The sequence below is a fragment of the Colobus angolensis genome, unplaced genomic scaffold (assembly GCF_000951035.1).
Source record: "Colobus angolensis palliatus isolate OR3802 unplaced genomic scaffold, Cang.pa_1.0 Scaffold135, whole genome shotgun sequence".
NCBI lineage: Eukaryota > Metazoa > Chordata > Mammalia > Primates > Cercopithecidae > Colobus > Colobus angolensis.
Window position 1 is genome coordinate 2,786,750 of NW_012114433.1, and position 22,234 is coordinate 2,808,983.

At 52.2% G+C, this 22,234-nt stretch overlaps 1 protein-coding gene and 1 pseudogene across 1 annotated transcript in view; both read left to right on the forward strand.

The window, feature by feature from the left end:
• GRID2IP (glutamate receptor, ionotropic, delta 2 (Grid2) interacting protein) overlaps positions 1-10,559 on the forward strand; it is a 68,604-nt gene extending 58,045 nt beyond the window's left edge. Inside the window, exons 14-23 of the mRNA XM_011934402.1 lie at positions 3-149; positions 2,267-2,354; positions 3,315-3,392; positions 4,511-4,707; positions 5,033-5,188; positions 5,323-5,409; positions 6,072-6,201; positions 6,288-6,406; positions 10,081-10,245; positions 10,488-10,559. Coding sequence (XP_011789792.1) covers positions 3-149; positions 2,267-2,354; positions 3,315-3,392; positions 4,511-4,707; positions 5,033-5,188; positions 5,323-5,409; positions 6,072-6,201; positions 6,288-6,406; positions 10,081-10,245; positions 10,488-10,559 — 1,239 coding nt within the window. The remainder of the gene's footprint in view (positions 1-2; positions 150-2,266; positions 2,355-3,314; positions 3,393-4,510; positions 4,708-5,032; positions 5,189-5,322; positions 5,410-6,071; positions 6,202-6,287; positions 6,407-10,080; positions 10,246-10,487) is intronic.
• Positions 10,560-17,099: 6,540 nt separating this feature from the next.
• On the forward strand, positions 17,100-17,459 carry LOC105506303 (annotated as a pseudogene).
• Positions 17,460-22,234: the final 4,775 nt, after the last annotated feature.

The window sequence follows — 22,234 nt, forward strand, 5'->3', positions numbered from 1 at the left end:
CCCCACCGCCCCTGCCCCCACCCGTGCCCTGTGCGCCCCCCATGCTGTCCCGGGGCCTGGGCCACCGGCGTAGTGAGACCAGCCACATGAGTGTCAAGCGCTTGCGGTGGGAACAGGTGGAGAACTCAGAAGGCACCATCTGGGGTCAGGTGGGTGACCTGGGACCCACCAGTGCTCTGTACTTGGGGAGGATGGCGTGGGCAGCAGCACTGAAGGAAAACCCATCTACCAGGCATCTTCCAACATCATCCTCCCTACCCCAAGCAGAGGATGAGTAGACGCCCAGCCCAAGGACATCCCCATGCTTGGGGGCCATTGCAGGCACTGAAGCCGATCTATATCCCTAAGCCAAAGACACACACTGAGGACACCTGGAAATGCCACCGTACCCATCCTTGAAACCTATCGCTCTTGAGGCCAGACGAGTTCTCTTAAACCCTTAAAAGAGCAGCTGGTTCAAACTCCTGCACACCAGCCTTCACCCTTTCACTTTGATGCTTGAATTTCCTCCCGCACAACACTGCCAGGGTATGCTTGAGCACCTTCAGTAATGGGGAACTGCCCAGTGTGACTAGAACCTGTCAAGGTCTTCCTTTCCTCACTGGACGATTTTAACCATCCTTTGTCTTGCTCTGAAATCTTGTCTCCCCAGGATTCCCATGCCCTGTTTTCTTTCTCGCCCTTGAAATCAGGCAGAGCAATCTTATCCACAGACCAACCAATCTGCAAGATGAACAAGGTTCACCCCACCTCTTTTTTTTCTTCAGGTCATTCTCTTAGAACATGGTTTCCAGCCCCCACTCCAGTGTCCATGTCCCTGTCAAAGAGACATTCCCAGACATTCCCAGACATTCCCAACCCCCAATGGGGGTTCCAGCTCAGAGGAGAAAACAGGGTTCTCACCTCCTTTGACCCAGACATCATACTCCTTTTAATATGGCAGGGACTCCTTCCAGCTCCTGGGGCTGCCCCAACCCAGTGCTCATGCTCACCATCATCCTCAACCACATCTTCTTGGGATCAATAATACACTCTCACGTGTAGTCACACTGGGCAGAAGCATGCTTGTGATTTTTCCCCACTGCCGTCTCCTGGGTCCCAATTCTGTCTCCTGCCTTCTCAGCCAAGATCTCATTAGCCCACATCTCCAGGGACCCTTTCCAAGTTGCTAATAAAGATGTCCAGTGAGGCCAGTCTTGGTGGTTCGTGCCTGTAATCCCAGCACTTTGGGAGGCTGAGGTGGGAGGACTGCTTGAGCCCAGGAGTTCAAGGCAAGCCTGGGCAACATAGTGAGATCTTGTCTCTACAAAGAATTCAAAAAATTAGCCGGACATGGTGGTGCATGCCTGTGGTCCCAGCTACTTGGGAGGCTGAAGAGGGAGGATCACTTGATTCCCAGAGGTGGAGGTTGCAGTAAGCCAAGATGGCACCACTGCAGTTCAGCCTGGGGGACAGAGTGAGACCATATCTCAAAAAAAAAAAAAAAAAAAAAAAAATCGGTGAGACAAGGACACAAATAGGGACCTCCTGAGTCCCCTGGAGACCTCACTCCTGCCAACCTTAAACCAATCTCCAAGTCTTGCTCCACAGCATGGTTCTTCCATTGGTTACCAAAGGTGGAGACAGGGATACAGGTCACACATCTGGCCAAGCCCAAATCCATCCTCAGTGTCCCTGCCCTGAAGCTATGTTCTAAGACTTCATTCCCCTGCCTGCCCTCCCTTTGGGTCCTCTCCCTTTGGCAGCCACCCCATCCTCACTCCCTGTCCCAGCCCCAGGCTGTCACCTCTCATCTACGCCATTCATCACAGCCACGTGTCCAGCGTCTGGCCTCTAGGCTGTCACAGCTGCAGTTCTCCGTGCACCAGCTCACTCTGCCCAGGGCAGCCCTGGTGAACTCACTGCCCTCCAAGGAGACCTGATGACAGAGCCAGACCCCTGAGCCACCTCCGGTAGCCCCTTACTTGCCTCTAGCCTCTTCACAGCTCCTTCATGCTCCCGCTTCAGTCCCACCTTGCTGGCTTCTGCACGAGTAGAGTTCCAAATCTTGAGTCTCGACTGACCCCAAGAGGCGCTGGCTCAGCACCCAGTGACTCTGATGATCTGGCTTTTCCTGCAGTCTCCTCCGGCTCTGGGCTTGATCCCAGTGCCTGATGGGTGCTTTTGCTCAGGAAGCCCCCAGGGCGGCCCTTAGAGGGTGGGAAGTGGGAGGCCAGTCCAGCTGCTGCTGCTCCTCCCCCTCTGAACTTCCCATCTTCCCTGGCAGCTCGGGGAAGACTCCGACTACGACAAGCTGAGTGACATGGTGAAATACCTTGACCTGGAGCTCCACTTCGGCACCCAGAAACCTGCTAGTGAGTGGCCTGATGGCCTTAGGGGAACCCCAGATACCACACCGTCTGTGACAGTCCCAGGCTTAGCATCTCCCAGGGCTGCACTGACTGCTGTTTAACCTGATGTGTCCTCAAGCCTTCCGTCCCTGAGTTATTTAATAGCTGGCATTTAGGCCGGGCACAGTGGCTCACGCCTGTCATCCCAGCACTTTGGGAGGCTGAGGTGGGTGGATCGCCTGAGCTCAGGAGTTCAAGACCAGCCTGGGCAATGTGGCAAAACCCCTGTCTCTACCAAAAATACAAAACATTAGCCAGGCATGGTGGAGGATGCCTATGGTTCCCAGCTACTTGGGAGGCTGAGTTGGGAGGATCAATTGAGCCTGGGAGGTGGAGGTTGCAGTGAGCCACGATCACACCACTGCACACCGACCTGGTAACCTGGGTGACCCAGTGAGACCCTTTCTCAAAAAAAAAAAAGCTGGCATTTGTTGTGCAGTGATCAAATACCAGGGACTCTAATTTCTAAATCCCATGGCAACTCTATGATGTACATACTGTGATCACCCCCCACTTCCTCATGAGGAAGCACAGAGAGGTGAGGTAATTTGTTCACAGTCACACTGTAGACAGGGGGCATCCACAAATATATCTCCCAGGCTCCCTTGCCCTCACCCTTTCCTGGGTATCTCCCTGTCGTTGCTGGGTGGAACAGGCGGTCCCAGGATGGAACAGAAAGACCTGGCCTCCTGCAGCATGGAGGATGCACAGGGCACGGAGCGGGGGTGGGGAGGTTACACACAGGACCTGAGGCCTGAGGGTCCCCGACCTGAGGAATGAGGGGACTATGGACATGCGTAGCTGATTAAGTCGAGGTCGTCCTTAGGGGAAATCGTGGCTGTTGACTGTGGCCACACCACTCCTGGGCCTTCCCGCTGCAGCCTCAGCCTAGCCCCCTTCGTAAACTGTCAGTTTCTTTTCCAGAACCGGTGCCGGGGCCGGAGCCCTTCCGGAAGAAGGAGGTGGTGGAGATCCTGTCCCATAAGAAGGCCTACAACACCTGTGAGGGTCCGGGGAACCCCAGGGGGTGTAGGGGGCAGGTGGCGGCCCTTTCTCTGGGCCTCAGACCTGCCCAGGTGGATGACAGAGATTAGGCGGTGGGGACCCGGACTCCTGTCGCTCAGCGCAGTGAAGGCCCTCTCCCAGGCCCCATAGCCAGCCAGATCCCACCTGGGCGCAGGTGCTGGCCCCGCCCTCACTGTGTAATCAACTCCCCGGTTCTGGCCCCGCCTCCAGCCTCATTCCCTCTCTCCTTCACAGGCCCCGCCCTTGTCCCTGGCCCGACCCCCATAGGCTCCACCCAGCTTCTTAATCTAGCGCCTCGAGAACCTCGTCCTCATCCTTAAATCGGTCGCTCAAAGACCGTCTCTATTTCAGGGCCCGCCCCTGCCCCGCCCCCTACGGCACCCCTCGCAGGCCCCGCCCCTGTTCCTTGTCTCCTCCATTCAGTCTCCTCCCTGTAGCCGAAGCCCATCTGGAAGCTCCGCCCTCTCCCTGCTGGGACCCGCCCTCTACCCCAGGTCCATCTCAACCAGCAGCCCCACTCCTTTTCCTTGCTCCTGCCCCCCAGGCTCCTCACAGTAGCCCAGGCCAATCCCAAAGCCCCGCCCTCTTTCCACCTGAGTCCCGCCCCAGTTTATCCTCGTAGACCCCGCCCTGTTCATTGTTCCCCACCCCTCTAGAGTTCCTCCAGTAGCCCAGGCCCCGCCCCAGCTCTCCCTCTCAGGTCTACCCGCTTTCCTTGTCCCCTGCCCCTTCAGATTCCCCCTGTAGCCTGGGCCAACCTGGAAGCCCCACCCTCTTCCTGCCGGGCCCCACCCTCTCCTTGCCCCTGCTCACCGAGAGGCCCCGCCCCTTTTCCGTTTTTCTTCCCCTCCCAGGCTCCTCCCCTTAGCCCAGGCCAATCTTGAAGCGCCGTCCTCTCCCCACCCGGTACCCTCCTCAGCTCATCCTCTTGTCCCTGTCCGCGTTTCTTATCCCTCCAGCCTCAAGGCCCCGCCCTCTCCCGTAGGCCCCGCCCCGTCTCCGCCCTCTCCCCGCCTCTGCCCTGCTCTCTCCGTCTTGGATCCCATCCGGCCCCGCCCCCCCCCCCCCCACTCACCGCGCCGCCCCGCCCGCAGCCATCCTCCTGGCGCACCTGAAGCTGAGCCCCGCGGAGCTGCGCCAAGTGTTGATGAGCATGGAGCCCCGGCGCCTGGAGCCCGCGCATCTGGCGCAGCTGCTGCTCTTCGCGCCCGACGCCGACGAGGAGCAGCGCTACCAGGCCTTCCGCGAGGCGCCCGGCCGCCTCAGCGAGCCGGACCAGTTCGTCCTGCAGGTGCCGCGACCACAATCCCGCCCCGAGGCCTTGGCCGGCTCCATAGGGACTGTCGCTGTGGCCAGTGCTGCTGGAGTCCCGCGCCCCTTCGAGGGCCGCCATTGCGCCCAGGCCTCTGAGTCCCAGTTTAACATTAACCTTTAATGGCCAGGTCCCATCAGGGGTCCAAGGTACATGGGAGGTGGGCTCCCCCAGGGGTCGTGCTTATTCTTCCTACAGGAATATCGGGCCCAAGCAGCCAGCAGACCCCCCACCCCAAAGCCTGTGGTGGGGCAGAGGGTCCTAGGAAGGGGATGGGTGAATCCTGGCTCTGCCTTCGAGGCAGATGCTGTCAGTTCCCGAATACAAGACGCGCCTGCGCAGCCTCCACTTCCAGGCCACCCTTCAGGAGAAGACAGAGGAGATCCGTGGCAGCCTTGAATGCTTGCGCCAGGCCTCCCTGGAGCTCAAAAACAGTCGGAAGCTCGCCAAGATCCTGGAGGTCAGTGGGCATACCCTCCTTGGCACCCTATCTGCTTCTCTGCCTCCTGGGGCTTCCAGCATAGAGGCCCATTCAGACAGCAGGGTGGGTGGGTGGTGGTGGAGGACAGGACCTGCCCACCTTCTCGTCCACAGTTTGTGTTGGCCATGGGCAACTATCTCAACGATGGACAGCCCAAAACCAACAAGACCACCGGCTTCAAGATCAACTTTCTGACAGAGGTGAGGGGGCCTGCCGGCAGCAATTAACTGGTTTGCTCTAGCAGCAAGGCGCTGACGCCAAGCCTAGCTCAGTTGTGGCAAGGGCAGGAGAGGACATTGTGACCAAGGAGGGCTCTTCTTCTAGCAGGAAAAGGGCTACATTGAAGCCAGGATGTGACTGCAGCAAAGGGTGGGGTGGAGTGCGGTGGGGGAACACACTCCCAGGATTTGGAAAAGTGGAGTGAGGGAAAAGAGTTGGAAAGAGAGTGTCAAAGGCTGGGGATTGAGCTGGGTGTGGTGGCTCATGCCTGTAATCCCAGCACTTTTGGAGGCCAAGGTGGGAGGATCACTTGAGGCCAGGAGTTGGAGACTAGCCTGGACAACATAGCAAGACCCCAGTTCTACAAAAATAATTAGCCAGGCATGACGCATGCCTGTAGTCCAAGCTACTTGGGAGACTGAGGTGGAAGGATCACTTGAGCTTAGGAGTTTGAGGTGGTAGTGAGCTATGATGAGGCCACTGCACTGCAGTCTGGGCAACAGAGCAAGACCCTGCTATTTTAAAAAAGGGGGGAGGGGCAAGAATTGATCACTGATGCCACAGTAGCCCAGGAGAAGCTGGGCCCGTGTGACCGCATCTGATGGGGTCCTTGATGGGGATGTATGTGGGGGGTCACTTGCAGCTGAACTCCACCAAGACAGTAGATGGGAAGTCCACCTTCCTGCACATCCTTGCCAAATCGCTGAGCCAGCACTTCCCTGAACTCCTGGGCTTTGCTCAGGACCTGCCCACTGTGCCCCTGGCTGCCAAAGGTATGCTGGGTGGGTGGATGGGGCAGAAGCATGCTGTCCTGGGCTGGAAGAGTGGCCCCATGTGGCCTCTGTCCTCTTCCCTACAGTGAACCAACGGGCCCTGACCAGCGACCTGGCCGACCTCCATGGCACTATCAGCGAGATACAGGATGCCTGCGAGAGCATTTCCCCCTCCAGCGAGGACAAGTTTGCAGTGGTCATGTCGGCATCCTCTGAGCAGCTTGTTCCTGCACCAGGCTGGATCGTGGGATGGTTGGGTAGAGTTGGCTATGGCTCCAATGGCCACTGGAGACCTCAACTTCCTGCAGAGATTCTGGGCACAGGCTGCTGTGCACCCAGGGTTCCTGGAAGAGGCTCCATGCTGGGTTATTGATTGATTGATTGATTGGGACAAGGCCTCACTCTGTCACCCAAGCTATGCCTGGCTAATTTTTGTATTTTTAGTAGAGACAGGGTTTTGCCATGTTGCCCAAGCTGGTCTCAAACTCTTGGGCTCAAGTGATCTGCCTGCCTCAACCTCCCAGAGTGCTGGGATTACAGGCGTGAGCCACAACACCGGGTCCCATCTTGGATTATAAATTTATTGTATTTTATTTTATGTATTTATGTATGTATGTATGTATGTATGTATTTTTATTTCTTTTTGAGACAGAGCCTTGCTCTGTCGCCCAGGCTAGAGTGGCAGTTGCGCGATCTTGGCTCACTGCAGCCTCCACCTCCCAGGTTCAAGCTATTCTCCTGCCTCAGCCTCCCAAGTAGCTGGGATTACAGGCACCCACCACCACACCCGGCTTATTTTTGTATTTTTGGTAGAGACATGGGTTCACCATGTTTTCCAGGTTGGTCTTGAACTCCTGACCTCAGGTGATCCACCTGCCTCAGCCTCTCAGAGTGCTGGGATTGCAGGCCTGAGCCACTGCACTTAGCCCTGGGTCATTTACAGTCCCAAGGCATTTATAATCCCAAGTCTGTACGTAACTGAAGCCAGAGCTCTTTTGAGTGCCCCAAAGCCACTGTCCCATCTGTCCTCTGGGGCACTGCAGCCCGGAGCTAAGTCTCAAAATTACAAGGAGCAGCCTGTCGGGCCCTACCAGCCAAAGACAGTCAGGAGGGTGGAACATTCCCACTGAGCCCCCCAGCAGGGCCTGGCCAGTGGGTGACAGTGGCCCAGATAGGAAGACAGGAAAGAAGGGCATGTGGCACTTCTCCCTGCTCCCCATCTCTGGCTCCAACACCCCTTGGCAGGGAACACAGGGTTTTCCCTAAGGCTGAAGCTAGGTAAGGAGGAAAGGTCTGGGGGCTGTGCCTGTGGCCAGGGCAGTAGGTGATGAAAGCCCCTGTCACGTATCTCTGACTGCAGCACATGGGGCCTGGTGCGGGTGAGTGTCTGAGTAGGAATTTGATGTCAGATCCACCCCTGCCCCTTCCTCTCAGGCAGAAGATCTGCAGAGAATCATTAAGCAAACTATACAGCTTGGGCAAGGTGCTTTTCACCATCCCCTTTCACCCACTTCACACCCAGATTTTTGTTTTGTTTTGAGACGGAGTCTTGCACTGTCGCCCAGGCTGGAGTGCAATGGCGCGATCTTGGCTCACTGCAACCTCCACCTCCCAGGTTAAAGCACTTCCTCTGCCTCAGCCTCCCAAGTAGCTAGGATTACAGGTGCCCACCACCAAATCCGGCTAATTTTTTGTATTTTTTAGTAGACATGGGGTTTCACTATGTTGGTCAGGCTGGTCTCAAACTCCTGACCTCGTGATCCACCCGCCTTGGCCTCCCAAAGTGCTGGGATTACAGGCACATGGCACCAAACCTGGCTAATTTTTGTATTTTTAGTAGAGACAGGGTTTCACCATGTTGGCCAGGCTGGTCAACTAGTCCAAGATCACACAGCAAGCACTGTGGTACCTGAGCCACTGTGCCCAGCCCACCCAGATGTTTTGCAGATGTGAAAAGTGAGGCTGTTTAAGTGAGGGTTAGTCCACTCTAGCATCCCTCGGTCTAGAGGTATTGGCCTGCTTCCTTGGGCTTGGAGGCCCCCAGAGAGAAGACAGATGGTCACATTCAAGGGTAGCCTCTGGGCCAGGTGCAGTGGCTCATGCCTGTAATCCCTGCACTTTGGGAGGTCAAAGCTGAGAGATCGCTTGAGGCCAGGAGTTTGAGAACACCCTGGGCAACATAGCGGGACCCCATCTCTACAAAAGAATTTGAAAATGAGCCTGGCATGGTGGTGCATGCCTGTAGTCCCAGCTACTCAGGAGGCTGAGGCTAGAGGATCACTTGAGCCCAGGAGTTCAAGGTTGCAGTGAGGTATGATCATACCACTGCACTCTAGCCGGGTGACAGAGTGAGACCCTGTCTCAAAAATAAAATGAAGGCAGTCCAGGTACGGTGGCTCATGCCTGTAATCCCAGCACTTTGGGAGGCCAAGGAGGGCAGTTCACCTGAGGTCAGGAGTTCGAGACCAGCCTGGCCAACATGGTGAAACCCTGTCTCTACTAAAAATACAAAAATTAGCCAGGTGTGGTGCCATGTGCCTGTAATTCCAGCTACTCAGAAGGCTGAGGCAGGAGAATCACTTAGACCCAGGAGGCAGAGGTTACAGAAAGCCAAGATCGTGCCATTGCACTTCAGTCTGGGCAACAGAGCGAGACTCTGTCTCAAAATAAATTAATTAATTAATTAATTAATTAAAGGCAGCCTCTGCAAAGGAAATTGACCTGGCATATCAGACACCCATAGGCCCAAATCCTGACTCATTTGCTTACCTGCTGTGGGACTATGGGCAAGTCACTTACCATCTCTGAGCCCAGTTTTCTCATCAGGAAAAAGAGGGGTCATGAGAACCGCTACCACAGTGGTCATTAATTGATATGACCCTGGTGGGTTCAACTGTGGCTCAGGTACCACAGTGCTTGCTGTGTGATCTTGGACTAGTTGCTAAAGTCCTCTGTGCTTTAATTTGTTCGCATGTGAAATAGAGATTATCTACCTCATAGAGGTGTTAAACGATGATTCAACAAGCTTGGAACAAAGCTTGGCACAGTTTTAAGTGTTGAAAAAATGATAGCAGTTCAACCACCAAATCTTTTTGCATGTATCAGATGCTATTCTAAGCCCTGGAGGTGCAAGTGAGCTTTCACTTAGGCGGTAGGAAATGAACTTATGAACAATTTCAGATCATGACAAATGCTCTAGAAAACAGAGTAAGGCCTAAGGCCTGGTGCAGTGGCTCACACCTGTAATCCCAGCACTTTGGGAGGCCAAGGTGGGAGGATCAGTTGAGCCCAGGAGTTTGAGACCACCCTAGACAATATAGACCCCATCTCTATTTTAAAAATCAAAAAATTAGCTGGGTGTGATGGTGTGAGCCTCTGGTCCCAGCTACTTGGGAGGCTAAGGTGGGAGGATCACCTGAGCCTGGGAGGTAGAGGCTAGAATGACCTGTGAGCTGTGATCACACCACTGCACTCCAGCCTGAGCAACAGAGTAAGACCCTGTCTCAAAAAAAAAGAAAAAAAAAAAAAAAAAGTGAGGCCTAGAGAGTGACAGAGGGGCCTACTGTAAATGGCTGGTTGCGGAAGAAGGTGGCAGTGGAAGCCTCTGATCGGAGACACAGGGCCTGGCCCTGCAGAGAGAACAGGGGTGAGTGGCCTGAGGCCGCACTGGCTGTGGCCAGTTCCAGGATGAGCTTAGTGGCCAGTGAGACTGGAGTCCCTTAACAGAACCTGGTTCCCTGTTGGACACAGGACCTGGCCCTTGGAAGGACTCAGGCCAACCGGGAATAGGGCTGCTAGGGAACCTGTCTGTCTGGGGCCACCACTCGAGACCCTGGGGGCATCAGCAGACTGGCTGTTTCCTTAACTGAGGCCTGTCAGTCCTTCCTGGAGACGGCCCAGCCGGCGCTTCGGGCGCTGGACGGGCTGCAGCGCGAGGCCATGGAGGAGCTGGGCAAGGCGCTGGCCTTCTTCGGGGAGGATTCCAAGGCCACCACCTCTGAGGCTTTCTTCGGCATCTTTGCAGAGTTCATGAGCAAATTCGAGGTGAGCCCTAGTGGAGACCTGAGGGGCCCTTTTGGAGAGGTGGGGGCCAGAGGCCAAATGAAGGGATCCTTCATGAAGCCAGGGCTGGAAAAGGGGCCCCAGTGAGCGACACATCCCCCTAATCCCCTGATGGGGCGGGTTGCAGCCTCAGTGCTGGCTGTCTAGTGCGGGAAGAGACAGGGAAGGCATCACAGGTTCCTGGGACCACTGACCACCCCTACCTCTGTGTTCGCCCTCCCCAGCGAGCGCTGAGTGACCTGCAAGCCGGGGAGGGCCCGCGCAGCTCCGGGATGGTTTCACCCCTGGCCTGGTGACAGCGGCCACGCCGCGTCCTCTGCGGCCTGAGCAGAGAGATGGAGGCCAAGAGGGCAGCCCAGACACTGCCGAGGTCCAGGGCCACTACGCCCTAGGCTCCGAGCACACCGCCAGCCTCTCCTGCAGCTACCTCAGCCGCCGAGCTGTGGCCGGGCCCTCCTCTGCCAACCCTTGTTCCTACCCCCAGCCCTGGAGCCAGAGGCCCTAGGACCGGGTGCTGAGTGTGCCTGTGCCTGGAGGACCATGCTCTGTCGGCTTCCTGGGCCCACTTCCCACCTCGCTCCTGGGCTGTCAGGGACACCCGGAGGGTGGATTACAAAGTGGCCACATTCCTGGGACATGTGGACCTTTTTTCTGATCCTGCTCCTAGTGGGTCCCTGCGAGGAGGCCGACACCCTTGAGCATGACCCTGCAGGTGGCGCGAGACGGGAGAGGGTGGAAAGTCCAACGTGGAGGGGCCCTAGGGATGTGCATGCCCAGCCTGGGCCTTGGAAGCTGGCTTCAGGGACACAGGAGAGAGGGGCCTGGGAGAGATTCAGGGAAGGAAGGACTGTAGGAGGAAGACCTCCTATGTCAGGCTGCAGAATTGAGGTTTCATGCAGTGGACAAACCCAAACCTGTGTAGAAGTGGCCCAGTTGGAAGTGGGGAGCCTGGGAGTGGACTAGGCATAGTCAAGGTAGAGCATACAGAATGGGGAGGTGTTGAGGCAGGAGGTGAGCAGGATCTGGTGGCCGACTGCCAGACTTCTCACCTGGACGGATGATGATGTTCCCCGGAGCAAGTCACGAGACCAGGGCAGGTTTGGGGGCAGAAGACACAATCTGGGATGTGTTTGGGACCCAAATAGTCGTTTTCCATGTGCCTAGGCATACAGCAGGAGTTACCTGGATACCAGGAGCAGGAGCAGGTGACGTGGTGGACAGGGAGGGAGGGTGTGTGAACTGTTTCACCTTTTTTTAGTTATCCGATTGGCAGATCCTTGCATCAGACAGCTTCCCTCATTGCACCTTTCTTTCTTTATTTATTTTTTTTTTGGAAAAGTCTGAAATGGGCTTTAATCCTGTCTCTTGGATTCTTTTTGTCCCACTGCAATCAATGTAATGGCTTACATTGCACCTGGGCAGTGCTGGCGACCTGTTCATTTCTTCCCAGTCTCCCCAGGCCCCTCTTGGAAGCCGTCTTTGCTTTTTTGTTCCTTGCACACAGCTACCATACAAAAACGTCAAAACCAAAATATATACTGCAAGGGGGATGTGGCTAGTGGGGTACATTTCTCCCTAGCAGCTCAGGCAGAATCGTTTCCGAAAGTTCCCAGTGCCTGTGTCTCTGGGAAACATGTCAGGAGGTCAGTTAAAACCTCTGCAGTCTGGGCGCGGTGGCTCATGCCTGTAATTCCAGCACTTTGGGAGGCCGAGGCAGGCGGATCACTTGAGGTCAGGAGTTCAAGACCAGCCTGGCTGACATAGTGACGCCCCATCTCTGCTAAAAATACCAAAAATTAGCCGGGCGTGGTGGCATGCGCCTGTAGTCCCAGTTACTTGGGAGGCTGAGGCAGAAGAATTGCTTGAACCCAGGGAGCGGAGGTTGCAGTGAGCCAAGATCCCGCCACTGCACTCCAGCCTGAGCGACAGAGTGAGACTCCATCTGAAAAAACAAAACAAAACAAAACACCCTGCATGAGATCTGTAGAGATTAAAGACTCCAACAGGTGTGATCTCCAGGCCTGGTTAGCCCACATGGCATTTTCCTGCAAGTTAGAAACGTGTCCATTCCGGGAGTCCTAACCTTTCAGTTGCACAGTGTGGCAGGCCAAGCACCAGCTGGGTTTCCTCCCTAACATGCCTTGTATTGGTTTTCTGTTTGCTACAACAATAGTGCATAACAAACTGTCCCAAAACTCATTGGCTTCAAACAGCAATCACTTCCTGCTCAGAAGTCTCTGGGTCCCAGTTCTGATCTGAGCTAGGCTCTGCATCCTCAGTCATAGTGAGTCAGTGAAGCAGCTTTGGGAATCAGGCCAGGCAATCTCATGTCTGGGGCCTTTGGCTGGAAAAGCTGGTAGAGCCCTGTGGGGTCTCTCATTTTGCACCCAAATAGCCAGGATTCTTTTTATGAGGGAACTGGGAGTCAAAGAGGGTGAACAAGCAAAGGCACAGAAGATGGCTTGAGGCTGAGGCTCAGAGCTGGTACACTGTGCCTTCTGCCACAATCTGCTGTCCATCCAAATAAGGCCAGCTGATTCTAGGGGAAGGGAAATAGGCTCTGCTGAGAGATGTCACAAAGCCACTCCACACAGGGTGTGGATTCAGGGATAGATGGAGGATCAGGACCAGTTTTGCAATTAATCTACTACATACCCTCTTGGCCAGGGGTGCAGATCCCAGCCTCCTTAAAATTCTCAATGGCCTTGGTGCTGCCTGCACCCAGCACGGATCTCGTTCCCCATCCCCATGTACTCACCAGGTGGCATGCTTCTGTCTGTCTTACCTGGTCATCCATGAATTACCTGACTTCTATCCAGACACTTAGTTCAGGCCGGGCGCAGTGGCTCATGCCTGTAATCCCAGCACTTTGGGAGGCCGAGATAGGTGGATCAGGAGTTTGAGACCAGCCTGGCCAACGTGGTGAAACCCTGTCTGAAAATACAATGAAAATACTGAAATCTGAAAATACTAGCCAAGCGTGGTGGCAGGCGCCTGTAATCCCAGCTACTCGGGAGGCTGAGGCACAAGAATCGCTTGAACCTGGGAGGCAGAGGTTGCAGTGTGCCAAGATTGTGCCACTGAACTCCAGCTCTGTTGACAGAGGGAGACTCTGTCTCAAAAAATAATAATAGTAATCGTGCCACTGCACTCCAGCCTGGGTGACAAAGCGAGACTCCATCTCAAAAATAATAATAATAATAATAATAGTAATACATAAATAAATGAAATAGATACTTAGTCCAGTAGGCAGTGTGGTCTGTGCCTGCCTGGCAACCAGTCTCACCCTTCTGCTGGGAAAAGCTTGTTTCTCCTTTCAGAAATTCTCTCTCCCCTCCTCCCAGGGCCTGGAGCTGGGGTGACTGGATAAGGATGATCCTTTGACTCTGGCTGTGTGGCTCAGAGTCAGTCCAGGCCTCCAGCTGGCACTGTTTGAAAAAGAGATTCCCTTTGCTCTGGAATTTCTGGGTGTATAGAAGGTAGGAGTCAGGACGGGCTTCCAAGACCACCACATGAAGGGCACCTGCCTGGATGTAAAGCTAGTACAGAAGAGAAAAAGGGGAGAAGATCACCATATACATCCCACTGTCCGTGGATCCAGCCATACCTGAAGCACATACTGGACCTGTCAGTCTTCAAGCCAACAGATTCTTCTTCCGTTTGAAAGAATTTTAAATGTATTTAAATTCCCTGGCTTAGGCTGGTTTGAATGGTTGCTATTACTTACAATCCTGAAAGGGTTAACTAACAGACCCATTAACAGATGCTGATGGATGTTCAATACTCAGTGAAAGCTCTTTCCATACACACATTGGCCAATGCTTTTTATATTTCATATATTTATTATTATTATTTTGAAACAGGGTCTTGTTCTGTTGCCCAGGCTGAAGTACAGTGGCACGATCTTGGCTCACCGCAACCTCTGCCTCAGGTTCAAGTGATTCTCCTGCCTCAGCCTCCGGAGTAGCTGGGATTATAGGCGCATGCCACCACGCCTGGCTAATTTTTATGTTTTTAATAGAGACGGAGTTTCAACATGTTGGTCAGGCTGGTCTCAAAACTGCTGACCTCTTGATCCACCTGCCTCAGCCTCCCAAAGTGCTGGGATTACAGACATGAGCCACCGTGCCAGGCCAACCAGTGCTTTTTAATTGCCTACTATGTGCCAGGTGCATTGCTGGGTACGAACATCTTAGAAAGCAGCCTCTCTAAGTTTGGTTACCTGGGGTTATGTTTTATGGTGGTTCTACCCCAGAGTCCGTGCAAAGCCCCGTATGTGACTCAATATCTATACCACATTCCACCCGGACCCCCTAGTTCCTCACCAGGTGACAAGGTGTGAATGCAGGCCCTTATGCCTCAGGAATGCATTTATCTCCAATAATCCTAACAAAATAACGTAGCCTAATGATACACCACCTTTCCAGAGAGTAATATCCGTTAATGTTTGTTAGTTAGTGTGCTCAGTGTTTTTACGGATTTCATTCCATTTTACTTTCACAAAAAACCCTCCAAGGTAGATTTCATTATCTCCTTTTTGCAGGTAAAACTCTGAAACTTAGGAAGGTTATGTGACTTGCTGGATCTAAAACCGAATTCTGTCTAAATCAAAAGCCCCATCCTCTGAGTGAAAATAGCTGATATATATATATATATATATCATACACACATATATATATCATACATATATATATATATATGCACACTCTAAGGGCCACAGATGCTGGGGGTTTCAAATAAAGCCCTTACTTCTTTTCTCTCTTCCTGTTCCCTCTATTTGTTTGCTAGGGCTGCTATGATAAAATACCATAGACTGGACAGCTTAAACAGAAAAAAAAATGTGTTTTCCCCAAGTTTTGGGGGTTGGAAGTCCAAGATCAAAGTGTCAGCAGGTTGGGTCTCCGCCAAGGCTGTTCTTGGCTTGCAGACAGGCTTTCTCCCTGTGTCTTCACTTGGTCTTTTCTCCCCGGCACTCCCCGGCATTTCTTTCTCCTTCTCCTCCTCCGTCTCTGTCTCCTTCTCCTTTTCCTTCTCCTTCTCCTCCTCCTCCTCCTCCCCCTCCTCCCTCTCCTCCTCCTCCTCCCTGCCACCCTCCCTCCTCCTCTGTCCTCCTCCTTCCTTCTTTCTTCTTCTGATTCTTTTTTTTTTTTTTTTTTGAGATGGAGTCTCGCTCTGTCGCCCAGGCTGGAGTGCAGTGTCACGATCTTGGCTCACTGCAACCTCCCCCTCCCAGGTTCAAGCGATTCTCCTGCCTCAGCCTCCGGAATAACTGAGATTACAGGTGCATGCTGCCACGCCTGGCTAATTTTTGTATTTTCAGTAGAGATGGGGTTTCACTATGTTGGCCAGGCTAGTCTCAAACTCCTGACCTCAGGTGATTCGCCTGCCTCACCCTCCCAAAGCGCTGAGATTACAGGCGTGAGCCACCGCACTCTGCCTCTTTTTTTTTTTTTTTTTTTTCATGAAGACAGGATCTTGCTCTATCACTCAGGCTGGAGTGCAGTGGTACAATCATGGCTCACTGCATGATTGCAGTAAACACCAAGTAATGCAGACATATGGAGGATTGCTTGTGGATTCAAGCAATCCTCTCGCCTCAGCCTCCCAAGTAGCTAGAACCACAGGCATGTAACACCATGCTCGACTAATTTTTTTTTTTTTATTTTGTAGATATGGGGTCTTGCTATATTGTCCAGGCTTCTGCCTCTTCGATTAAGGAAGCCAGTCCTATTGGATTAAGCCCCCTCCCCGTGTGGTCTCATTTAACCTTAATTACCTTTCTCCAAATACACTCACATTCTGAGATACTGTGCGTTAGGATTTCCACATATGAATTTGGTGGTGCGGGGAGAGCGGTACGATTCAGTCCATAATACCGTCTTTGCAGGTGCCATAGATATAATAGTCCCAATCTCAAGGAGGCCTCAAAGATTTCTGTATAAGTTGATGGTGCTTCACAGAGAAAAGATTCTATCAGGCACAGGCTGCACCATGGCTCATGCCTGTAATCCCAGCACTTGGGGAGGCCAAGGCGGGTGGATCTCTTGAGGTCAGGAGTTTGAGACCAGCCTGGCCAGGACAAAGAAATCCCGTCTCTACTAAAAATACAAAAAATTAGCCAGGCGTGGTGGCGGGGGACTGTAAATCCCAGCTACTCAGGAGGCTGAGGCAGGAGAATTGCTTGAACCCAGAGGCAGAGGTTGCAGTGAGCTGAGATCGCAGCGCTGCACTCCAGCCTGGGCAACAGAGCAAGGTTCCATCTCAAAAAAGATAAAAGAAAAAAAAGGTTCTATCAGACAGGATTCTCCCACCCCACGCGTCTTCTACAAACTTGTATGCATCTGCTCCCGTCCTCATCACAGGGCATCCAGGCCTCCCTCCCCACTCTTCCAATTCAGAGTGAATTCCCTGTCTGTGCTGGGCACCTGCCTTGCCAAGCTCTCAGTCCATCTGTGACCACAAATCACTCCCAACTAGCTCTTTCCCCTTCACTTGTAAATATCCCCTTCCCACTGCTGTCCACGCAGCATGCTGGACAGTTCTAGACCTCGGCGGCTGCTGCCCTCTCCTTCCCCTTTTCTCTTCTTTCTTTCTTTCTTTTTTTTTTAAAATTGAGACAGAGTCTCACTCTGTCGCCCTGACTGAAGTGCAGTGGTGTGATCTCGGCTCACTGCCTCGGCCTCCCAAACTGCTGGGATTGCAGGTATGAGCCACTGAACCCGGCCTACCCAGGTTCTTAAGAGATAGTTTTACCGGGTGCTATAGTTTGGATATTTGTATCCTCCAGACCTCATGTTGAAGTTTGATTCCACTTTTTCCAACTGGGGCTTGGCAGAATGGCTCCTGCAAAGAAGGGTGGCGAGAAGAAGGGTCGTTCTGCCATTAGTGAGGCAGTGACCCCAGAATACACCAGCGCATTGGTGGAGTGGGCTTCAAGAAGTGCCCCTCGGGCACACAGAGAGATCCAGAAATTCGCCATGAAGGAGATGGGGACTCCAAATGTGCACACTGATGTGAGGCTCAACAAAGCTCTCTGGGCCAAAGGAATAAGGAATGTCCCACACCATATCTGTGTGAGGTTGCCCAGAAAACGTAATGAGGACGAAGATTCACCAAACAAGCTCTATGCTTTTGTTACCTATGTACCTGTTACCACTTTCACAAATCTACAGACAGGCAACGTGGATGAGAACTAACCACTGATGGTTCAATACATTAAGTAAAATTATTTTTAAAAAAGAAATTTCGACTGGGCGTGGTGGCTCATGCCTGTAATCCCAGCACTTTGGGAGGCCAAGGTGGACGGATCATTTGAGGTCAGACGTTCAAGACTAGCCTGACCAACATGGTGAAACCCCATCTCTACTGAAGATACAAAAAAAAATTAGCTGGGTGTGGTGGTGTGCGCCTGTAATCCCAGCAAAAGTGAAAATAAAATAAAAAATAAAAACAAGACAAAAAAAATGAGAAGTTTTCTTTTTTCTTTTGGGTAAAGACTATTAATTGGTATGTAATGGACTGTATCTACCTTCCTATATAAAAGGGTGTTCTGTATTTTTTTGTTTTTTAGACAGTCTCACTCTGTTGCCCAGACTGGAGTGCAGTGGTGTGATCTTGACTTACTGCAACCTCTGCCTCCCGGGTTCAAATGATTCTCCTGCCTCAGTCTCCTGAGTAGCTGGGATTACAGGTGTGCGCCACCATGCCCAGTTAATTTTTGTATTTTCAGTGGAGACTCAGGTTTCACCATGTTGGCAAGGCTAGCCTTGAACTCCTGACCTCAAGTGATCCACCCACCTCGGCCTCCCAAAGTGCTGGGATTATAGGCATGAGCCACCGTGCCCAGCCTGGTGTTTTGTCTTTGAAATCACTTTGATGGACTGCCTGTGATGCTCATCACAGTGTAGTCTGATGCTGATTCATTAATAAAACTATTTCATTCTTTTCTACATTTGGAGCAGAAGTTTTACTGGGTTAGCAGGAGATATTATTTTCATTATTTTTCCCCAACAGTTACAGTGAAGACATCAGCCAAGGTTGCATTCATCTGAAGGCTTGACTGGGGCTGGAGTCTTCTTCCAGGATGGTTTAGTCATTTGGCTATTGGCAGAAGGCCGCCTTCTGGCTGCTAATAAGAAGACTGTTTCTTACTACGTGGATTTTTCCAGATGGCTGCTTTGGTGTCCTGATGACCAGAGAGTTAGCTTCCCCCAGAGGGAGTGGTTTGACAGAAAGGGGAGGAAGCTGCAACACCTCTTAGACCTAGTCTCAGAAGTGACAAGCTGGCATCTCTATCATATTCTTTTCATTAGAAGTGAGTTGGCCAGGTGCGGTGGCTCATGCCTGTAATCCCAGCACTTTGGGAGGCTGAGGTGGGCAGATCACGAGGCCAGGAGTTCGAGACCAGCCTGGCCAACAGGGTGAAACCCTGTCTCTACTATAAATTATAAAGAAAAAATTGGCAGTGGTGGCACACGCCTGTAATCCCAGCTACTCAGGAGGTTGAGGCAGGAGAATCACTTGAACCTGGGAGGCAGAAGTTGCAGTGAGCCGAGATTATGCCACTGCACTCCAGCCTGGGTGACAGAGTGAGACTCCATCTCAAAAAAAATAAAAAAATAAAAAAGAAGTGAGTCACTGGCCATGTGTAGTTGGCCAACTGGACAGCACAAGCCTATTGTCCTGGCTTCTCAGAAGGCTGAAGTGGGAGGATCACTTGAGCCCAAGAGGCTGAGGCTGCAGTGAGCTATAATCAAGCCACTGTACTCTAGCCTGGGTGATGGACCAAGACCCTCTCTCAAAAAAATAAAAGAGTCACTAAGTCCATCCCATATTGAAGGGAAGGAGAATTCAGCTGCCTCTCAAGTGAAGTGTCATATCCAAAAGCACTGAACTGGCCGGGCGCGGTGGCTCAAGCCTGTAATCCCAGCACTTTGGGAGGCTGAGACGGGCAGATCACGAGGTCAGGAGATCAAGACCATTCTGGCTAACATGGTGAAACCCCGTTTCTACTAAAAAAAATAGAAAAATCTAGCTGGGCGAGGTGGCGGGCACCTGTAGTCCCAGCTACTCTGGAGGCTGAGGCAGGAGAATGGCGGGAACCCAGGAGGCGGAGCTTGCAGTGAGCTGAGATCCGGCCACTGCACTCCAGCCCCGGCGATAGAGCGAGACTCCGTCTCAAAAAAAAAAAAAAAAAGCACTGAAGTATTACATACAAGGAGTGCTAATAATCCGATTAACTAGTATTACAAATCCAAAAATTATCACACATTAGTCCCTGCGCAAGAAAACTACAAGTACCCTGAAATCTTGCAGCTCTTCTGTGAAGGAAATGTGAGAGTTTCCCAAATGTGACAGTGCCCCTAAAAATTTCCAGGGTGTAACCAAAACAAGTAGAGAAGATAAAAGAAATGTTTCCACACTATCAAAAAAATTTTTTTCAATCAACCATGCTAGAGAAAAGACAGTTTTTCTATTCTTGCTATAGGAAATATGAAGAGGCAATCAAAGAGTGTACAGTGACAAAAATGTAAGAAAAAGCCAGGCACAGTGGTGTGCACCTGTAATCCCAGCACTTTGGGAGCCCAAGGCAGGAGGATCACTTGAGGCCAGAAGTTTGGGGCTGCAGTGAGCCATGATCGTGCCACTGCACTCCAGCCTGGGCGACACAGCAAGACTCCATCTCTAAATAAAATAAAGACAAATGGGAAAGTTCACGATCATTATTAAATTTTTCTATTTCTTCTTTACTTAGAATGATGTTAAACAGCAAACAAAAACACCGCAAGTCGTGAAAGAGACTGCAAAAGGAAAGAGCTTTATCTTTTAGAATTTTAACAACAGTTTTCCGCGTTGCTTTTATTTATTTATTTATTTATTTGAGACCGAGTATGGCTCTGTCGCCCGGTTGGAGTGCAGTGGCGTGATCTTGGCTCACTGCAACCACTGACTCCGGGTTCAAGCAATTCTCCTGCCTCAGTCTCCTGAGTAGCTGGGATTATAGGCGTGCGGCACCACGCCCAGCTAATTTTTGTATTTTTAGTAGAGATGGGGTTTCCCCATGTTGGCCAGGATGGTCTGGATCTCTCAACCTCATGATCCGCGGGCCTTGGCCCCCCGAAAGTGCTGGGATTACAGTCCTGAGCCACGGCAGCCGGCCTGCTTTTTTTTTTTTTTATTGAGACAGGGTCTCACTCTATTGCCTAGGCTGGAGTGCAGTGGTGGAATCTCCGTTCAATGCAGCTTTTGGCCCCTGGGCTCAAGCGATCCTCCCACCTCAGCCTCCTGAGTAGCTGGGACCATAGGTGCGCACCACCATGCCTGGCTATTTTGTTGTTGTTGTATTTTTAGTAGAGACAGGGTCTTGCCACATTGCCCAACCTGGTTTTGAACTCCTGAGCTTAAGCGATCCTCCCTCCTCCGCCTCCCAAAGTGTTGGGACTACAGGCATGAGCCACCGCACCAGGTCCTCGCCCCCGCCCTGCTTTTTGAACCCGGAACTGTGCATTTTCCTTCTGCCTTAGGTCCCACAAATTATGTAGCAGATCCTGTTTGTCGGCTTTGTTTTGTTTGCAATTTCTTGTGACGTCCTCATCCCATAGAAATGTTCTTTTCTTTTTTTTCTTTTCTTTTTTTTTTTTTTTTTTGAGATGGAATCTTGCTCTGAGATGGAATCTTGCTCTGTCGCCAGGCTGGAATGCAACAGCATTATCTCGGCTCACTGCAACCTTCGCCTCCTGGGTTCTAGAGATTCTCCCTGCCTCAGCCTCCCGAGTAGCTGGGATTACAGGCGCGTGCCACCATGCCCAGCTACTTTTTTTTTTTTTTTTTTTGAGACGGAGTCTGGCTCTGTCTGCCCAGACTGGAGTGCAGTGGCACAGTCCCGGGTCACTGCAACCTTCACGTCCCAGGTTCACGCCATTCTCCTGCCTCCGCCTCCCGAGTAAATGGGACTACAGGTGCCCACCACCACGCCCGGCCAATTTTTTGTATTTTTAGTAGAGACAGAGTTTCACCGTGTTAGCCAGGATGGTCTCGATCTCCTGACCTCGTGATCCACCCACTTCGGCCTCCCCAAGTGCTGGGATTACAGGCGTGAGCCATCGCGCCCAGCCTAATTTTTGTACTTTTAGTTTCATCATGTTGGCCAGGATGCTCTCCATCTCTTGACCTCGTGATCCGCTCACCTCGGCCTCCTAAAGTGTCCTCCTAAAGTGTTGGGATTACAGGGATGAGCCACCGCGCCCGGTCAAATGTTCACTTTTCTGATTTTGCATCCTCTTTCTTAAAGACAGTCCCCAGAATGGTAATATCTTCAGACCCCTACCTAAACTGCATCTTCCACCTCCACCTTCAATGTTGACATTATCTTGAGTGAGGTAATCAGGAATCAATTTTTTTCCTCTTGTACTTTGTTTTGTTTTGTTTTGTTTGAAACAGGGTCGCACTCTGTCGTCCAGGCTGAATTGCAGTGGTACAATCATGGTTCACTGCAGCCTCGATCTCCTGGGCTCAAGCAATCCTCCTGCCTCAGCCTTTCAAATAGCTGGTGCTACAGGCACGCACCATCAGGTCCAGCTAATTTTTTAAAACATTTTTGTAGAGACGTGGGGGGAAGTCTCATTCGGTTGCCCAGGTTGGTCTCGAACTCCTTGGCTCAAAGGATCCTCCGGCTTCGGCCTCTCAATGTGCTGAGATTCCAGGCGTGAGCCACCGCACCAGGCCTTCTCTGACACTTTTTCATACAATAGGCTTGTAGAACTCTTTTGACATGTGGGAGGGACAAAAAAGATCCCCAGGGAGTGTTATTTCAAAAAAGTAAAGGAAACTGCTGGCCCCCAAGGAGAAGCCGGAAACCCGGTAGGGAAAAGTTGGCAGACAGTCCGGTGTCTTCTTGCAAGGGAGTCCCTGCGAGCTGCCCTGCAGAGCCTGAGCTGGGGCGCGCCCCCTTTAAGGGGCGGGGCAGGGGGCG